The sequence below is a fragment of the Uloborus diversus genome, chromosome 1 (genome assembly GCF_026930045.1).
Source record: "Uloborus diversus isolate 005 chromosome 1, Udiv.v.3.1, whole genome shotgun sequence".
NCBI classification, from domain to species: Eukaryota; Metazoa; Arthropoda; class Arachnida; order Araneae; family Uloboridae; genus Uloborus; species Uloborus diversus.
This window is the reverse complement of record NC_072731.1, coordinates 249,322,438-249,337,484: the sequence shown is the minus strand read 5'-3', so window position 1 is coordinate 249,337,484 and position 15,047 is coordinate 249,322,438. Positions and strand designations below refer to the sequence as shown.

Below are 15,047 nucleotides of genomic sequence, written 5' to 3'. Positions count from 1 at the left end.
GCCACACCCCATAAAGAGTCTGTCAAAAAAATGTTAAATGTTCAGAAATGCCGCATTGCCATAAACGCAAAAGATAAAAATGATCAAGTAATCGATATTGATGATATATCAGAGTAGAAAATACCCATTAAAAAGGAAAAAAAAAATACAGTACATATTTGCGTGTAGCTCTAGCCCCCAACTTTTAAAGAAAATAAAAATGGAACATAAAATCGGGAACGTTTTGCCTATATAGGTTTTGCAGTTTTTTACACTCTTTGCAAGGAAAAAAAATGAAATTTTATAAATATGTTTATAATTTAGAATGAACAATCATCATATTTTATGCATGCAAAATGTTAGTTTCCGCGATTCTTTCTAAAGTGGTCTGTTTTTGTGAATTTCTGTTATTTGTCGCTTTCATTTTGTACTAATATCAATGAAATATGTACAGATTTTTCATTTTTTGCTTCCTTACATTCCTTTTAAGGATTTACATTGCCTTACTGTTTAAATAGAGCTCCATTTCACTTGAAATCAGCTACATAAAAAATTGGCGAATAGGAAATTCGGCTTTTCCCACACTTTTTGAACAGCTGACCATTTACTGAAATCATAAATTAAAGCTTCTAATTGACGGGTACATAATATAAAATTGCATCAGAATATGCCAATATCAATTTCCTTATTGTTTTGTTAAAACCGTAGGCCTGAAGTTGGGACGATAAAAAGAAAAGTCGATCATAAGCGCTGCATGTGCAAAAAAGTCACTTAAGAAGATTTAATTTTTAATCCCACAAACGCCGCTGCAATGCGTGATTCGATTGCCCCGTCTCCTTTGGCACTTGTACTGTTTTCAGACTACTTATACTGTTTTTCACGATCTGGTAACTTCGGATTTTACTCTTATAAATGCAAAAAAAAAAGTTGATGCAAATTTCTTAAAACCCAAAATTTAAACGCATTATTAATAAAGTGGTTCCCTTTCACCCCGAATTGCAGGCATAACTGGGAGGTGGGGGGGGGGGGTATATAGATGTTAAACAAAAAACAAGCTACAAAGACAAAGACATTGTTCTTGCATTTATACACTATGGCTTGTAATTTTGTTACACACCCAGTTTTCTCTCCTATTCGGCAGTTTAACCCTTTTCTTGTCCATGATGCATGGTCGACTAATAAGTAGAGACGCACCAAATATCATATTTTGCCCGAATGTCAAATACTTGCATTAAAAAATGCAACTAACATTTTTATTTTATGCCAATTTAAAGTGGAAAATATTAATTCATTTTGGGAAATGTAAATGCATTTAAATTTAATATCGTATAAATGTATTTACATCATTAATTTAAAATAAATCATTCCAAAAGTAAAAACAAATTAATATACTAAATAGCTAATTGGCTTTCCACTTTATCTGCATAAACGGATAATTACTTTCTTTTCTGATAAATATGATTTGATAACTGATAATAATGGCAACATGTTGCATTTACTTTACATGCATATTCAAACCTAACATTCTTAAAATATCATTCAAGTTACAATTTATTCAAGCAATTTTCTGTTATATAAATCTCTTTGGTAACTGATAAGTAATTGTGCGAGTATAACCATTAAATTTGAGGATGATTTCAAACATTGCCAGTATTTTTATTTTCTCTATTCAATTGGAAAATACTAGAAACTTTGATTACAATGATTAATTTTAATTAGGTTGTTTTGAACAATATTTATCATTTCATATGATGTAAGACTTTAGAAAATAAAGTACAGAAAAATTTAATATGCAAGTGTATTTCTCCCCTCCCTACCTTTTTATTTAAATTTATGGCTGCATATTTTCTATAAAAAATTAGCAGGTAATGTTAAGTAGTAATGAATTGACTTCATTGACATTTATTACTATTTAACATTATGAGGATTTTTTTTCTTTGGCTACTATGTCATAGTTAAATGAGTTTGTAATAGTTAGGCTAAGGTGATGTGTCTTAAGATATAAGAAAAATTGAAAAGTAACAAAATTAAAATTTAACATCTGTGTGTTTTCTCTTGCATTAAAATTACTTTGAATGTGGTAACAATTTAAATAAATTTTGTACTGTGGAACTATACTGAAACTCTTATTCAGTATGTTAAAAAATGCTTGGCAATTATCGAACATTTAAATTTGTTTGCTATTTGATTGCCAAATATTGAAGTATTCAACCAAATTAAATATTTGTTGTCTGCCGAATATGCAGTATACTTAATAGCAACTGAATATTTGGTGCATATCTACTGTAATATGTTTTTCAATTATTAAACCAAAGCTTTTAAGATGTTCTAAACTATTCAAAGGAAGCTTTTCATTAGCTGAATGCACATTTAAAAATTAGTAAACATTTTCAATTGCATACTGAACCTTACTCAGTGCTTCGAACTATCACACACATATCATAAACTTAGAGTTTTAAAGTTTTTATTGCAAGCTAGTGCAAAATTCAATGCAATAAAGGGATAAAAATAAAAAATTATAATAGCATAAAATACTAACCAGAATCATTGTCTTCACTTCTATAACCAATCTCTACTTTTGGATCCTTAAGCACATAAATTATTTTATCACGCAAATCTTTTTCTTGAGTAACACTTAGAACCTGTCTAATATTTTCATGCAGCTTCTTTTCATTTTTCTAAAAATTAAAAATAAATGAATTGATCAAATAATTTTAACATGTGTTTTAAAAGTGTAATATTAGTATATATTCAAGTAAACTATTATTTAAGAAACTTTTAAATATATTTTCGAGAAGCACTATAGATCAGATTTTTTTATTTAAACAAATAAAAAAATTTCAAAAAATAAAACAATTTTAGAAAACATTTTCATAAGCTATGTTGATCAATAAGTCATGGGATTCACACGAGGTAAATAAGTAAGGTGGTATTTCCTACCCTGACCAAAATTTTAAGTAGGATTTGTAGCATTGAAATGAGAAGTTTTTTGTCAGTTTAGTTCACAGCTTGAACATTATATAAATTTTTATTTTAATAAAATGTATGCATACAATTTAGCCAAAAAATTTATTCAATGAGCATGATGCCAACAAAGGAAGTTTTAGAATAACAAGTTACAGCTCCGATTATATTAAAACTTCTTTCAACGTCTGTTACAAGGGCAATTTTCTTCTTTTAATCAATTAGTGTACTAAATAGTGTGCTTGTGATCTACTCTCAATTGCCCAAAAAATTTATCTCAATGTTTCAAGAAAAAGTCTGAAAATGGCGATCTTGACAAAGAATGCTTTGTTGTAGACATTAAATGGGTTTAAAAATACATTTTGCTTGGTATGACCATGAGCAAAAGATAAGCTCTAAATTCCAAAGATCAGACCCCGAAGTGGTTTTTTTTGGGGGGGGGGGGGGGTAGGAAATAAAGAATCAAAAATTTAAAAAGTAGGAAAATTAGGAAAAAAATCAGTTAAAAAAGTAGGGAAAAATAGGAAGAGATAAGACTAAACAGACGTCAAGAGGAAACAGATTTAGCGTAAACTTTATTTCTAATGTAAAATAAACTAACAGTGTTTTTGATTTAAAACTGTCCCAAAAATAAACTAACAGTACTTTTGAATTATTAAAGGGATTTAATGAAAGACCGAGTCAAATAACAAAACAAAAGAAACAAACTGACAATTTTCAATATGAAAAATAAACTAGTGGAAACAAAGGTACTAAATACAATATGAAAATAAAATCCAAACAAAGAAACACCTTTCAACAATACAGTAATAAAAATTTCAAGTGTGAAAGATTAAAATGCAATATAGCGATGGCAATAATAATAGTAATAATAAATAAATAAAAAAATAATAACAATAATAATAAAACTCATAATTTTGTGCAATAAAACCATTTTTGTTAAAGATTTGTTTTGTCAAAAACGAAAACATTCCTTCGAGAGCATCCATTTTATCATTTAAAAATACTAACACTTTCAGTTCCTGTTGTCATAAACTATGATGCAAAAAGCAGAGCAAATATTAAATCAGTTTTAGTTGAAAATAATCAGCAGCTGACATGCATTTTTGCATAAGCAGGGGCAGATGTTTGAATTTGAAAAAAAAAAAGGAAATAGACTATAAGTGCAGAACTAAAATAAATTTGTTCTTAAATATGGGACATAAAATTCATAATAAAATAATTAAACTAAATAAATAAAGAAATAAGGAAACTAAAGGGTTTGTATTATGTTATATATTTTTAGCATACAAGAAAATTTTTCTTTCAGGAACGTCATTTAGGGGGGTCAGTGAGAAAAATTTCTCCCCTCCCTGGCTTTAGAAAATTAATGCTTAACTATACAAGTTTGTGTGGATTTTATTGTTTTCAGACAAAATTTGCATTCAGTATACATACTTTGCTAGCCATCCCCGGGGGAAAAATCAAAATGACGGGCCAGTTTTAATTTTAATCAAGCAATAAAAACGAATATTGTTTTATTGATGATTTTTTACTTCCTTCTTCCAAAATTTTTGTCACGGAAAAAAAGGGGAAAATCATGCATGGTAAACAATTCAATCCTCACCATACAACAAAAATATTCATCTGGAAATTGTTCACGAAATTGAGCGATGGCTGGAAGGGGGGAGCAACTCCTCGATATTGATGATATATCAGGTTAAAAAATATTGATTAAAAAGAAATACAGTACATATTTGCTTGTAGCTCTATTCCCTCCCCTCCCCCCCCCAACTTTTAAAAATGCGAAGAAATAAAAACGGTATCTTGCATTTAAATTGATTTCCGATTTTTCTCCAAAAATCGGGAACATTTTGCCCATCTAGGTTTTGCCGAGTTTTTTTTTTTTTTTTTTTGCAAATACACTCTTTACAAGGAAAGAAACTGAAATTTTATAAATTTTATAATCATGTTTCCTATTTAGAATTAACAATAATCATATTTATGTATGAAAAAAGTTCGTTTCTGCGATTATTTTTGAAGTGTTCCGTTTTTGCGAATTTCTGTTATATGTCGCTTTTATTTTGTACTAACATCAAGAAAATATGTACTGTGTACAGGTTTTTCTATTTTTGCTTCCTTACGTTCCTTTTAAGGTTTTACATTGCCTTTCTGTTTAAATAGAGCTCCATTTCCCTTGTAATCATCTATACAAAAAATTTGTGAATAGGAAATTCGGCTTTTCCCGCACTTTTTTAACACTCCGCCGTTTATTTTAATTAAAGCTTCTAATTGACGGGTAAGTAATATATAATTGCACCAGAATGTGCCGGTATCCGCTTCTTGATTGTTTTGTTAAAACAGTAGGACTGAAGTCGGAGCGATAAAAAGAAAAGTCGATCATAAACGGAGCAATGGTAAAAAAAGTCACTTACGAAAATTTAACTTTTAAACACGCAGACGCCGCGGCGCTCCTTAAAGAAATTACTGTAGTCAGTCAATGAAAATATCAGGATCCGCTTGTTTCTTTTGTTTTTCAAATTTGAAATATGCAGAAAATTATTGGTGCGGCATCGTAAAAATAATAATCAATGCACAATTAGAAGTGCTATACTAAAGAAAGAAAAAGTAGGGAAAAAAAGGAAAAAGTAGGAAAATAAGGAGAGTGCTCTAAAAAATAGGAAAAAGTAGGAAAAATAGGAACTCTTCGGGGTCTGAAAGATGTTTGAGTGTCCAGTTAAGCAGAAGAATAATGCTACACTTGATCCTTGATTCCTGTTTCCTTGAGGCTAAATTCCTAGATTCTTCTGTTCATTGATAATAAGATAGCAAATGAAAATTATCGTAAAACATTCATTTACATTGGCTGTATACCTAAGAGACCTGACGTGTGCATCATATGACTTCCTTTTACACCAATTTAAAGTTTTTTTTCCCATCATTGGCAATTTTAATGTGATTCAATAGTTAACTCACTAAATATCACCAAGAATGGCCAGATTAAAACCAGATTTTAAAAAAAAATTGCAAATTTGTCACCAAGTTGGCGATATATTGCCAAGTGTTTGCATAAATTATAGCACCACTTGAGTTTGCATTGAAATTAACATTGATTTCCCCCAAAAAAGGTGTAAAAGACCACCTTTGGAACATCCAAATGCAACCAAAAAGAGAGGTGCACAACTAGAACCCACAAGGAGTCTACATACCAAATTTGAACTTACTAGGATATACCGTTCTTGAGATATGCGACATACATACGCACATACATATACACAGACGTCACGAAAAAACTTGTAATTAACCCGGGAATCGTCAAAATGGATATTTTGCGTGTCTATACGTTCTTAGGTACTTATCTACGTGTGGTCAAGTTGAAAAAAAAAACTCAACATTCATTTGGGGGTGAGCAAAATGGAAGTTAAGGCCAAATTTTGAGTGAACATTTTTTCACGAATACAATACTTCCTTTTTTGTAAAAGGAAGTAAAAAGATATTAAGAATAGAAAAATTCCAAGTTGAGAAATTTTGCGATTTTTTAAAGGAATGTCCGCTAATGGTGAACAGCGGAAACAGCACTCAAAGGAATTGTTATTTATAGGGTTTTAGCAAAAAGTTGAGAGAATAATGCCATCCCACACCATAGCGTAAACTTTGAGTCATCAACTGTTTTGTAACACCTGAAGCAGAATAGGAAGAGAGAGAAAACAGGTTTGAAGTATGAGGAGCAAAAATAAGACTTTAGACTGTTTTAAAAGAAAAGAGCCTCTTTAGGGAGCCCTGAATCTATCTTAAATGTTGAAATTTAAGAGCATAGGAACTCTACAATAATTTCAGAAAACACTTTCAGAAAAATTTGGAGATGAAGACATGATAATGCAACATATTTTTGCCTATTTCTTCCTGATAAAAATTCTGGATTAACGATTAACCAAAAGAATAAAAAATTATGCAACAAAAAACAACAGTACAACATAAATTATTAACAGTCATAGAGTAAGCCAAACCAAGACCAAAAACTTCAAGACCCCCCCCCCCCACACACACACACAAAAAAAAGAAAAAGAAAACATTTTTGTTACTTAATATTGTAGGGTCACACAAATTTGATTTATTTAATTCATACTTTTACCATTACAACCAAGTACAAAAACTTATAAAACACTCAGGTGAAATATTAAGAAGAGAGTAAATGCTCACATGACTTGCAATGTTTGGCAAAATTATAAATTTTATTATTATTATGTATGGAATAAAAGAAATTTTCCCTACTAAATAAGTATCCAAACATATAAGTAATATTTCTCCAATAAAATGATCTAAACGAGAATGAAAATGTAATTTAAAAAGTTTCAAAACTAAAATGTTTAAAATCGAATGCAGCAAATACAAATACAAAAGTGACGACCAGCAACAGGCTCTGGGCCCAGCAAGACTGGTTCCAGTCAATTTACAATCCCCAGTGAAGATCAATGGCCCTCTTAAAACTATCTACTCCCTTGCTCATTACCACCTCTTCCGGTAAACCGTTCCAAGGTTCCACTACCCTGCTAAAATTATAATTTTTCCTAACATCCATGATAGCCTGAGATTTAAATAGCTTAAAACAATGACCCCTTGTCCTGTTTTCAGTGCTAAACTTCAGCCCCGTAACATCTTTCATTTTAATAAATTTAAACAACTGAATCATGTCCCCTCGGTCTCTTCTTTGCTCAAGACTGTACATTTTTAACCTTCTAAGCCTGGAATCATAGTCTAAGTGAGAAAGTCCATTTATTAGCCTTGTAGCTCGCCTTTGAACCCTTTCCAATACATTGTCTTTTTTAAGATAAGGAGACCAAAACTGAACAGCATACTCCAAATGAGGTCTTACCAAACTTCTATATAAGGGCGGAAGAGCTTATTTAGATTTGTTTGAAATAGATCTATTGATAAACCCAAGCATCTCATTGGCCTTGTTATAGCAATGCTGCACTGTTGGCTAAACTTTAAATCCTGACTTATTAAGACCCCCAGATCAGTAACTTTGTCTGCCTGACTAATGACTGAACTTTGCAAATAATAACTTGTACACTTATTTCCATGCCCTAAATGCAGCACTTGACATTTCCCAACATTAACAGCCATACCCCATTTATCAGCCCACTCCGTAATATGATCTAGATCCTCTTGCAGCTGATTTGCTTTTTCTTCATTTTCTACACTCCCCATAACTTTGACATCATCAGCAAAACAATTCATGTTCCCAGAAATATTTTTATAAAGAAGTTTTTATTTTTGTTTGTCATATAATAATAAAAATTTATGTATCATATGTTATAAATATAAAAACTTTTCGAAACCTATATAACAATTTCAAATTACATAAATGATAAAAAAATTTCACCAAACAGCATAATTACTTTTAATTCTTCCTTCTCCGCAGAAACTTTTAAAAACCGTTCTCTTTCCTCAAAGCAACTAAGCTGGAGATCAACAAGTGCTTTTTGCAAGTCGGATATCTTCTCACCTCTTCGTAAAACCTCTGCTTCAAGTTCATGCTGAAAAATGAAACGAATAATGAGTAAAATAAAAATGAGGTAGAATTTCATTAACCAGAAACAAAAAAAAATTAATTTGCCATACAAACTTTTATAGAAACAAGAAAAGCATATTAAACACTTCTAATGTATGCACACATAAAGATTATTATGCATTCAGCCCTACTAACACATTTCACAAGGATTAGCCAAGTCGCAAGCAGAAAATTTTGTAGGTCATCATTTACGCTGAAGAGTCAAAACATTATGATAACCCTCACATTTTTCAATGAACTCATATCGATGAAATGGGGAGCACATGATTGAGTGACAATGGTGTTTAACCGTGCTTGAGAAGGTAAGGAACATAGGCGGCTAGTACGGTGGGCAACTGCCTACTCACTTAAAATAGTAAAGGGGCCTTGCCTCCTCACTTTTCAGAGTTAAAATTTAATGATCAATAGGAGAATGTTTTTTTATAGGGTGGTTTGATTTATTTCACAAAAAAAACAAAAAAATAAAATTCCAAATAAATGAGCTTTTCTCTTCTTATTTCATAAGAATGGAATTTTAAGATGGGAGGGAAAGTACAGGGGCCATCCGCCCCTATTCCATTCAGTAATATAAAAAACCAGTAAGTAATATAGCCCAATTTTACAAGAAAAAAAAAAGTCTCAGGTGCGACGCCCTCTAACCCCTACACTTCTTTTGACTCTCCACATTTTTCATGCATGGAATCATTTTTGCCCTAACTTTTGTGAGTGATGAGCAAGGCAGCTGAACTAAACAAATTTAATATAGGACAAACTATATTGGCTTAAGAACTCAGAACAAGTATTTCCAAATCTGAAAGTCTGGATGTTGTTTGCGATCTATTGTTGTTAGTATCGGGACCACCGTGACAAAGCGCGTTTCTACCCGGGCCCGGAACACAGTTGAGTGAGTCACACTAAGCGATCGAACGTTTTGCTTCGTTCGCTGACAATATACTCGATTGCAAGCTTTTTTTCATTGAAAGAGCAAATTAAATTTTCTTAAAATGTGTTTACCCATGAATTGCTTTCCACAGATTAAAGTAAAAAGAAAAAAATAACAACAAATAATTTTGAAGCAAAATATTTTCTCAACAAAAAGTAAAATGGTGAAAATCTTCAAAATAAATTTTCTTGAAAACGTTGCTAAAAGCCTGATCATCCAAAAAAAAAAGATTTTTCAACAGAAACAAATTATTAATTGCATATTATACATGACAATACTATGAAAATGTGTTTACCAATAAATAGACAAGGTATTTTTTTTATTGTTATCATTATCTTGTAATTTAAAAATCAATATACATTCCATCAAACGTTTAAGATAATATCGATACGTTTTCGAGCCTTTCAAGGACATAGCCAAGGGGGGGGGGGGGTCCATGGGTCCAGACACCCCCCCTTCCCGAAAGACCCTTCTCCTTTTTTCTCAGTTGTTGCATCTCGCATGAACAAAATTTTTCCGAAAGATAATGATTTTATAAAACGCAGCATTCTCTCCCCTTAAATATTCCCAGTAATCGGCAATTTTCTCAGCGCTTGAGTCAATTCAGAACACGAGAACCTCGTGCAACAACTGCAGGTTCCCAATTTTCGTCTGCTTTTTGCTGTGTCACCTACTCCGTCCGAAACGGGGAAATGTCCCTTTCGACTTTCAAACCAGCTGGGTCCTGTGACCTTGAAATTCAGCCCCTCTCTTTGGTCCATCAAATTGCCATTGGCAAAGTAAAAACAAGCATTTATTGCCACTTCCGCTGTATCCCACAGGCTCATTGGCGTGGTTTTCTTTATTTCTTTCTCTTTTCTTTTTGGATTTTTGTGGATTTCGTAGACGCATGTTGTACGAAAGACAGCCAGAATGAGGTGCGTTCCTGGTGAATTAGTAACTGAATTCCGATTCTTTTCTGTTTTAACACGCAGTTTTTATCTACGTTATACTTATAGAAAACATATCTTGAACAAAATTGTATGCAAAAGAAAATTAAGTTTACCCAAACTAGGTAAGTCGCAGTGTTCCCTTTTAAAGTTTTCTTGATAATACGAGCAATTTTACGTGTTAATGTGTTTTTCATTTAAAAACTAATTTTAGATTCTAAGCCAGCAGCGAAAAAAGAAATTCTACACATTTCGTGTGTTTGAGGATGAGAAAAATAATTATTGATTTTTTTTTTTTTTTTTTCATTTTAACTCTAAATTTTTGGCATGGTTCATTTCAGATTCATTTTACATTTTGATAAAAATTTTATTTGAACTTTTAGATTACTTTTAGCATCTCTCTCCTTTCTGAGTAACAAATTACGTAGATTTTTTACTGATGTTTTCCCCCCAATATTTAAGCATGATCATGGAACATATTAAATGCCCAAAAAAAATTTGTGTTTAAAGGTAAAATAAATAAAATAAATGAATAAATAAAACTTGAAGTTGATGTAACAAACTTTTTACGGTATCAAAATTTTATAGAAAAATTAAATTGAAAAGTACTTGAATATTTTACTGTGATCAGTTTATGAAATCACAAGTTCGGCCATATTAACGCATGTAATAAGTAATTTATTAGAAATTATTACTTTTAAATCTTACTGAATTGTGATTCTATGATCCCAAAAGAAAAAGTTAGTTTTTAATTGACGAAAAAAAATCTTATTCGATGTTGTTCCATAAAACATATTTGTATTTGCATCATTGGAATACATTTTCTGATTGTTATTCACTGGCTTTGTACTAAGGAGTTATTTAATTAGCATCTATGCATCCATCTTTAGTAAATTGTGAAGGTAGCATTAAATTAACAAAAAACAGGCATGTGCATTTAACTATAAATTACTAGGTGAAAATTACCGCTATTTACTGCGTTACAAGCAAAGAAACAAAAAAAGGTGAATACGAGGTAAATGTTTTTGAGCTTTTCTGTTATATATTGCCTTTTTTTTAAACACTTATTTTCTTCAAGCTAAAGATATTTACTATTTCTTGCAATAGAGTGTTTTGCTAACATCGTATTGAAGAAAAAAATCATTACCTGCGTCGTAAAATATGATATGTATTGTTGTTAAAATTAACAACATGTTGTTAAAATAAAATTACACAGATGCTTAATTTAATTCATTAAGTATACATTCCATTAATTGGCATGTAAAAGATCCCTTAGGTCGTTTGACTGTGAATACTCTTGACAAAATAAAATTCATTTTGCAGTTTCGCATCGAAGAGAGCTCAGGTGTCTCCATCTGGTGGAAACTGGGCATCAAATTTTCCTGTGACATTCACATCCGCGCCTTAATGGTGGCATATGAATGACTGGATGCCATATCGTTGGTTCGCACTTGTTCCGCAAAAGGCTAAAGCCTCTAACACAGCCCCGTTAGAAAGAAAAAAATAATGATAAAAAACGGCAATACGCCTTTTCCGATATTTAAAATTTTTTTGAACAGCTTTCACCCTTTGAGGAATAGCGACTTCACTTGAGAACACCATTTATTTCTTGCTTCTCTTTTTTTTTCAGCTAACTGAAATCACTGTGTCAGTTGGCTGAAGAAAGAAAAAATATATGTATAAAAAATGGTTGCAACAAAGGAAGCCTCCGTCCCCCAAAGAGTTAATAGTTTGTTCAAACTTTTAATTGATGATTAGGAAGGATAATTAGAAAACGGATAACATTGGAAATATCATTCTATTTCATGGTATCAAAAGAATATTATAAATGTAAATAAATAAAAACTAATTCAAGCTTTTTAAATGAAACCTTGTTAGTATTTTCGTTGAGAGAGTTGTGGGATTATGCCTGAAATGTTGTTCAAATCGGACAGGGTTACGTTATGTAACATTCATATAGTTATACATTCGACTCCATAGGTATAGATTTATTTATCCTCATATAAATAGTGCCAATGATCGAGTAACCCGCGTGTTTCAACAATGAATTCACACCACGGCATGATATGTAATTCGATAATATGTTTTGGTAATGTTTAACATGCAAGGAAAGGCTTTATTGTGACAAGGCTGAACTCGATCCGGTAACTTGAACAGTTTTACTGGTAAGACTGTGTCATATCAGAGGAATGAAGAAACGAAAACAATGAACGCTATCTACTGGAGTTTAGGGTTAATCCACTGGTGTTAGAGTTAAAATTTCAACTATCAAAATATCACCAAACAGGCAATTGCTTCATTCAAATGAAGAGTTGAAGCAATTTTCACCCGTCATGCCTTGACGGGTGACTTTCTAGTTTTCAAATAAAATGACATAAGTACATATGTACATATTTTGTTGAAATATATTACAAAGCTTTAATATTCTATTAAATTATCGCATGCATTTTCCAAGTAATTTCTAGAACAGTTTTCATTTTCCGTTTTTCTTTTCTTGTGCCCTTTTTATTAATAGAAAATGTATCACTTATTTTCAGGAGTACAGAGGTTCACCCATATTTGGAAACTTTGTATGTGATTACCACTTAACATAATCTTTTTGTTAACTAATTTTAACTAATGACTCTATTAATTTCAATTATTTAATTAATTTTAGTTAATTATCATATTTTAATGATCAGTTTTAATTGGATTTATCTTAGTCTTGTGTAATTATCAGCTACTAATTCTGCTTTAGCATGCCTCCTCTTTTGAAGTTCGTGCAACCTTGGACCCCCCCCCCTTAACAAAGTTCTAGCTACGTGCCTGAGCCTTTTAGTGGCAACTCTTAATTTCATTAAAATATGTAATATAAAATTAAAAAACAGAAACAAAGAAAGGTTGAAAATGATGTCCTTTTTTGATAGGTCTTAAGATAAAAATATTTCTGTGTACAATTATTTTGCACTGAAAACAAATCCCAACTAATCAAGATTGAGTTGAATGGTTTTTCAAGAATATATATACTAAAGCATATTTATAAATTCAATAGATAGGTCAAATTTAGAGTTAAGACTTCCTTTTGAAAGACACATGAAAGGGTCTCATATCTCTCTCTCTATAACACAGTACTTATCAGAACAATTATTATTGTAAAATAACCACCATTAGTTCAAAAAGTAAAAATAGTAGGTTAAAAAGAGAAAAACATAGAAAACGTTATATACTCATACATATAACCAAAATAAATAAATTAAATAATTGAATATTTTACTAAGGAAATAAGAGAAAAATTTAGCACTTTAAATTCATTCTCCCATAATTTAAACCAAATATGCAGCTAAAGTTTAAAAAAAATATTTTTTTCTAAATATTCATTAAACATTGATAATCAATTGCAGATGCACCGAATATTCAGTTGATATTTGGATTGATATTACATTTTTACTTCCAAAATACCAATTCAATATTTTAAACTTATGAAATTACTTTTATTCACTTGTTTATCCATTCTAGAAAGATGGCATTTTAGAAAGTAATTAACATTAAAGTTATTCATGTAAAACTGAAAGAAATTTGATGTTGTAGGTATAGCACTAGATTGTAAATTGAAGACACTATATAACTTGCAATATGCTGTCTGAGATTCAGCAATCGAATTCTTAACTTTCCTTTTAAATCGTTGCACAGATTTTTTAACTTAATAAAAACAATGATAATCTGAACGTTTTTACTAATCTTTAATGCAAGTGCAAAGCTGAATTTAAAAGATCGGAAGGATTCCTTTAAAAAAGCAATAGAGAGACTAACAACAAATTCAACCTGTAAGAAGTGTGAAACAACTGTCTTACGCAAACATTAAAACATAACCTTAATAAAGGTTACTAAATCATTTGAAGTAACATTTCAGATCACTTACTTTTATTTCAGTTAATCATCAATTCATTGCTTACAGAAAGGTGAAAGGTCAAGCATTTTCAGCAACGGTTGTTGGAAAAGGTAAAGCAAAACATTGGATTGTTGATTTGAATCTCAATCGCTTAGACTGTAGCGCCACCTAGGTTTTTCTCATTTGCTCCAGGCCCGGAAGGACCGAAGAAAGCGCGCATTTTTGTCACGGTGGTCCCGTTAGTATTCATTAAAAGTGGAAAAATTATGGTGAAACCAACAACAGACGCAAACGCATAGAACGTGCACATATCATCAAAGAAAAAGGCAGTCAGATACTGTCGGCTAGTTGCTTGGTAAAGCAAAATCGATGCTAGACAGTGGCTCAATTGACAGCACAGTTTAATACAGGTATACGGTTCAAGTACAAGTGTTTCGGAGCACACAGCTTAGCGGACACTGTTGGAAATATGAAAATACAGAATATCCAGTACCTCTATTCACCAAGCATCATTGTCAACTATGTCTGCTGTAGGCCCTGGAACATTGAGAGTGGACCACGGACAAGAAGAAAAAAATTGCCTGTTTGGATGAATCATGCTTCTTCATTCATCACGTCAATGTCCGTGTCACAGTATGGCGGCTTCCATGTAAACAGTTTCTCTTCTCATGTACAGATTATACACAGGCTGGTAGTGGCAGTATTACGCTTTGAGAAACGTTCTCATAGGCCCTTACTTGTAGTAGAACAGATCATGAAAGCTGCAGACTATCTAAGCATAATTGCGGGCCAGTTGCACCCACAGTTGGCATCTGTCTTCCCAACTGGAAT

General features: G+C 31.6%; 1 protein-coding gene across 1 annotated transcript in view; it reads right to left on the bottom strand.

Moving 5' to 3' along the window:
- Positions 1-15,047, bottom strand: part of LOC129219855 (putative autophagy-related protein 11) — a 46,232-nt gene that overhangs the window by 24,196 nt on the left and 6,989 nt on the right. The window contains exons 3-4 of the mRNA XM_054854170.1: positions 8,325-8,462; positions 2,519-2,657 (exon numbers count right to left, since the gene is read on the bottom strand). Of these exons, the coding sequence (XP_054710145.1) occupies positions 2,519-2,657; positions 8,325-8,462 (277 nt within the window). The remainder of the gene's footprint in view (positions 1-2,518; positions 2,658-8,324; positions 8,463-15,047) is intronic.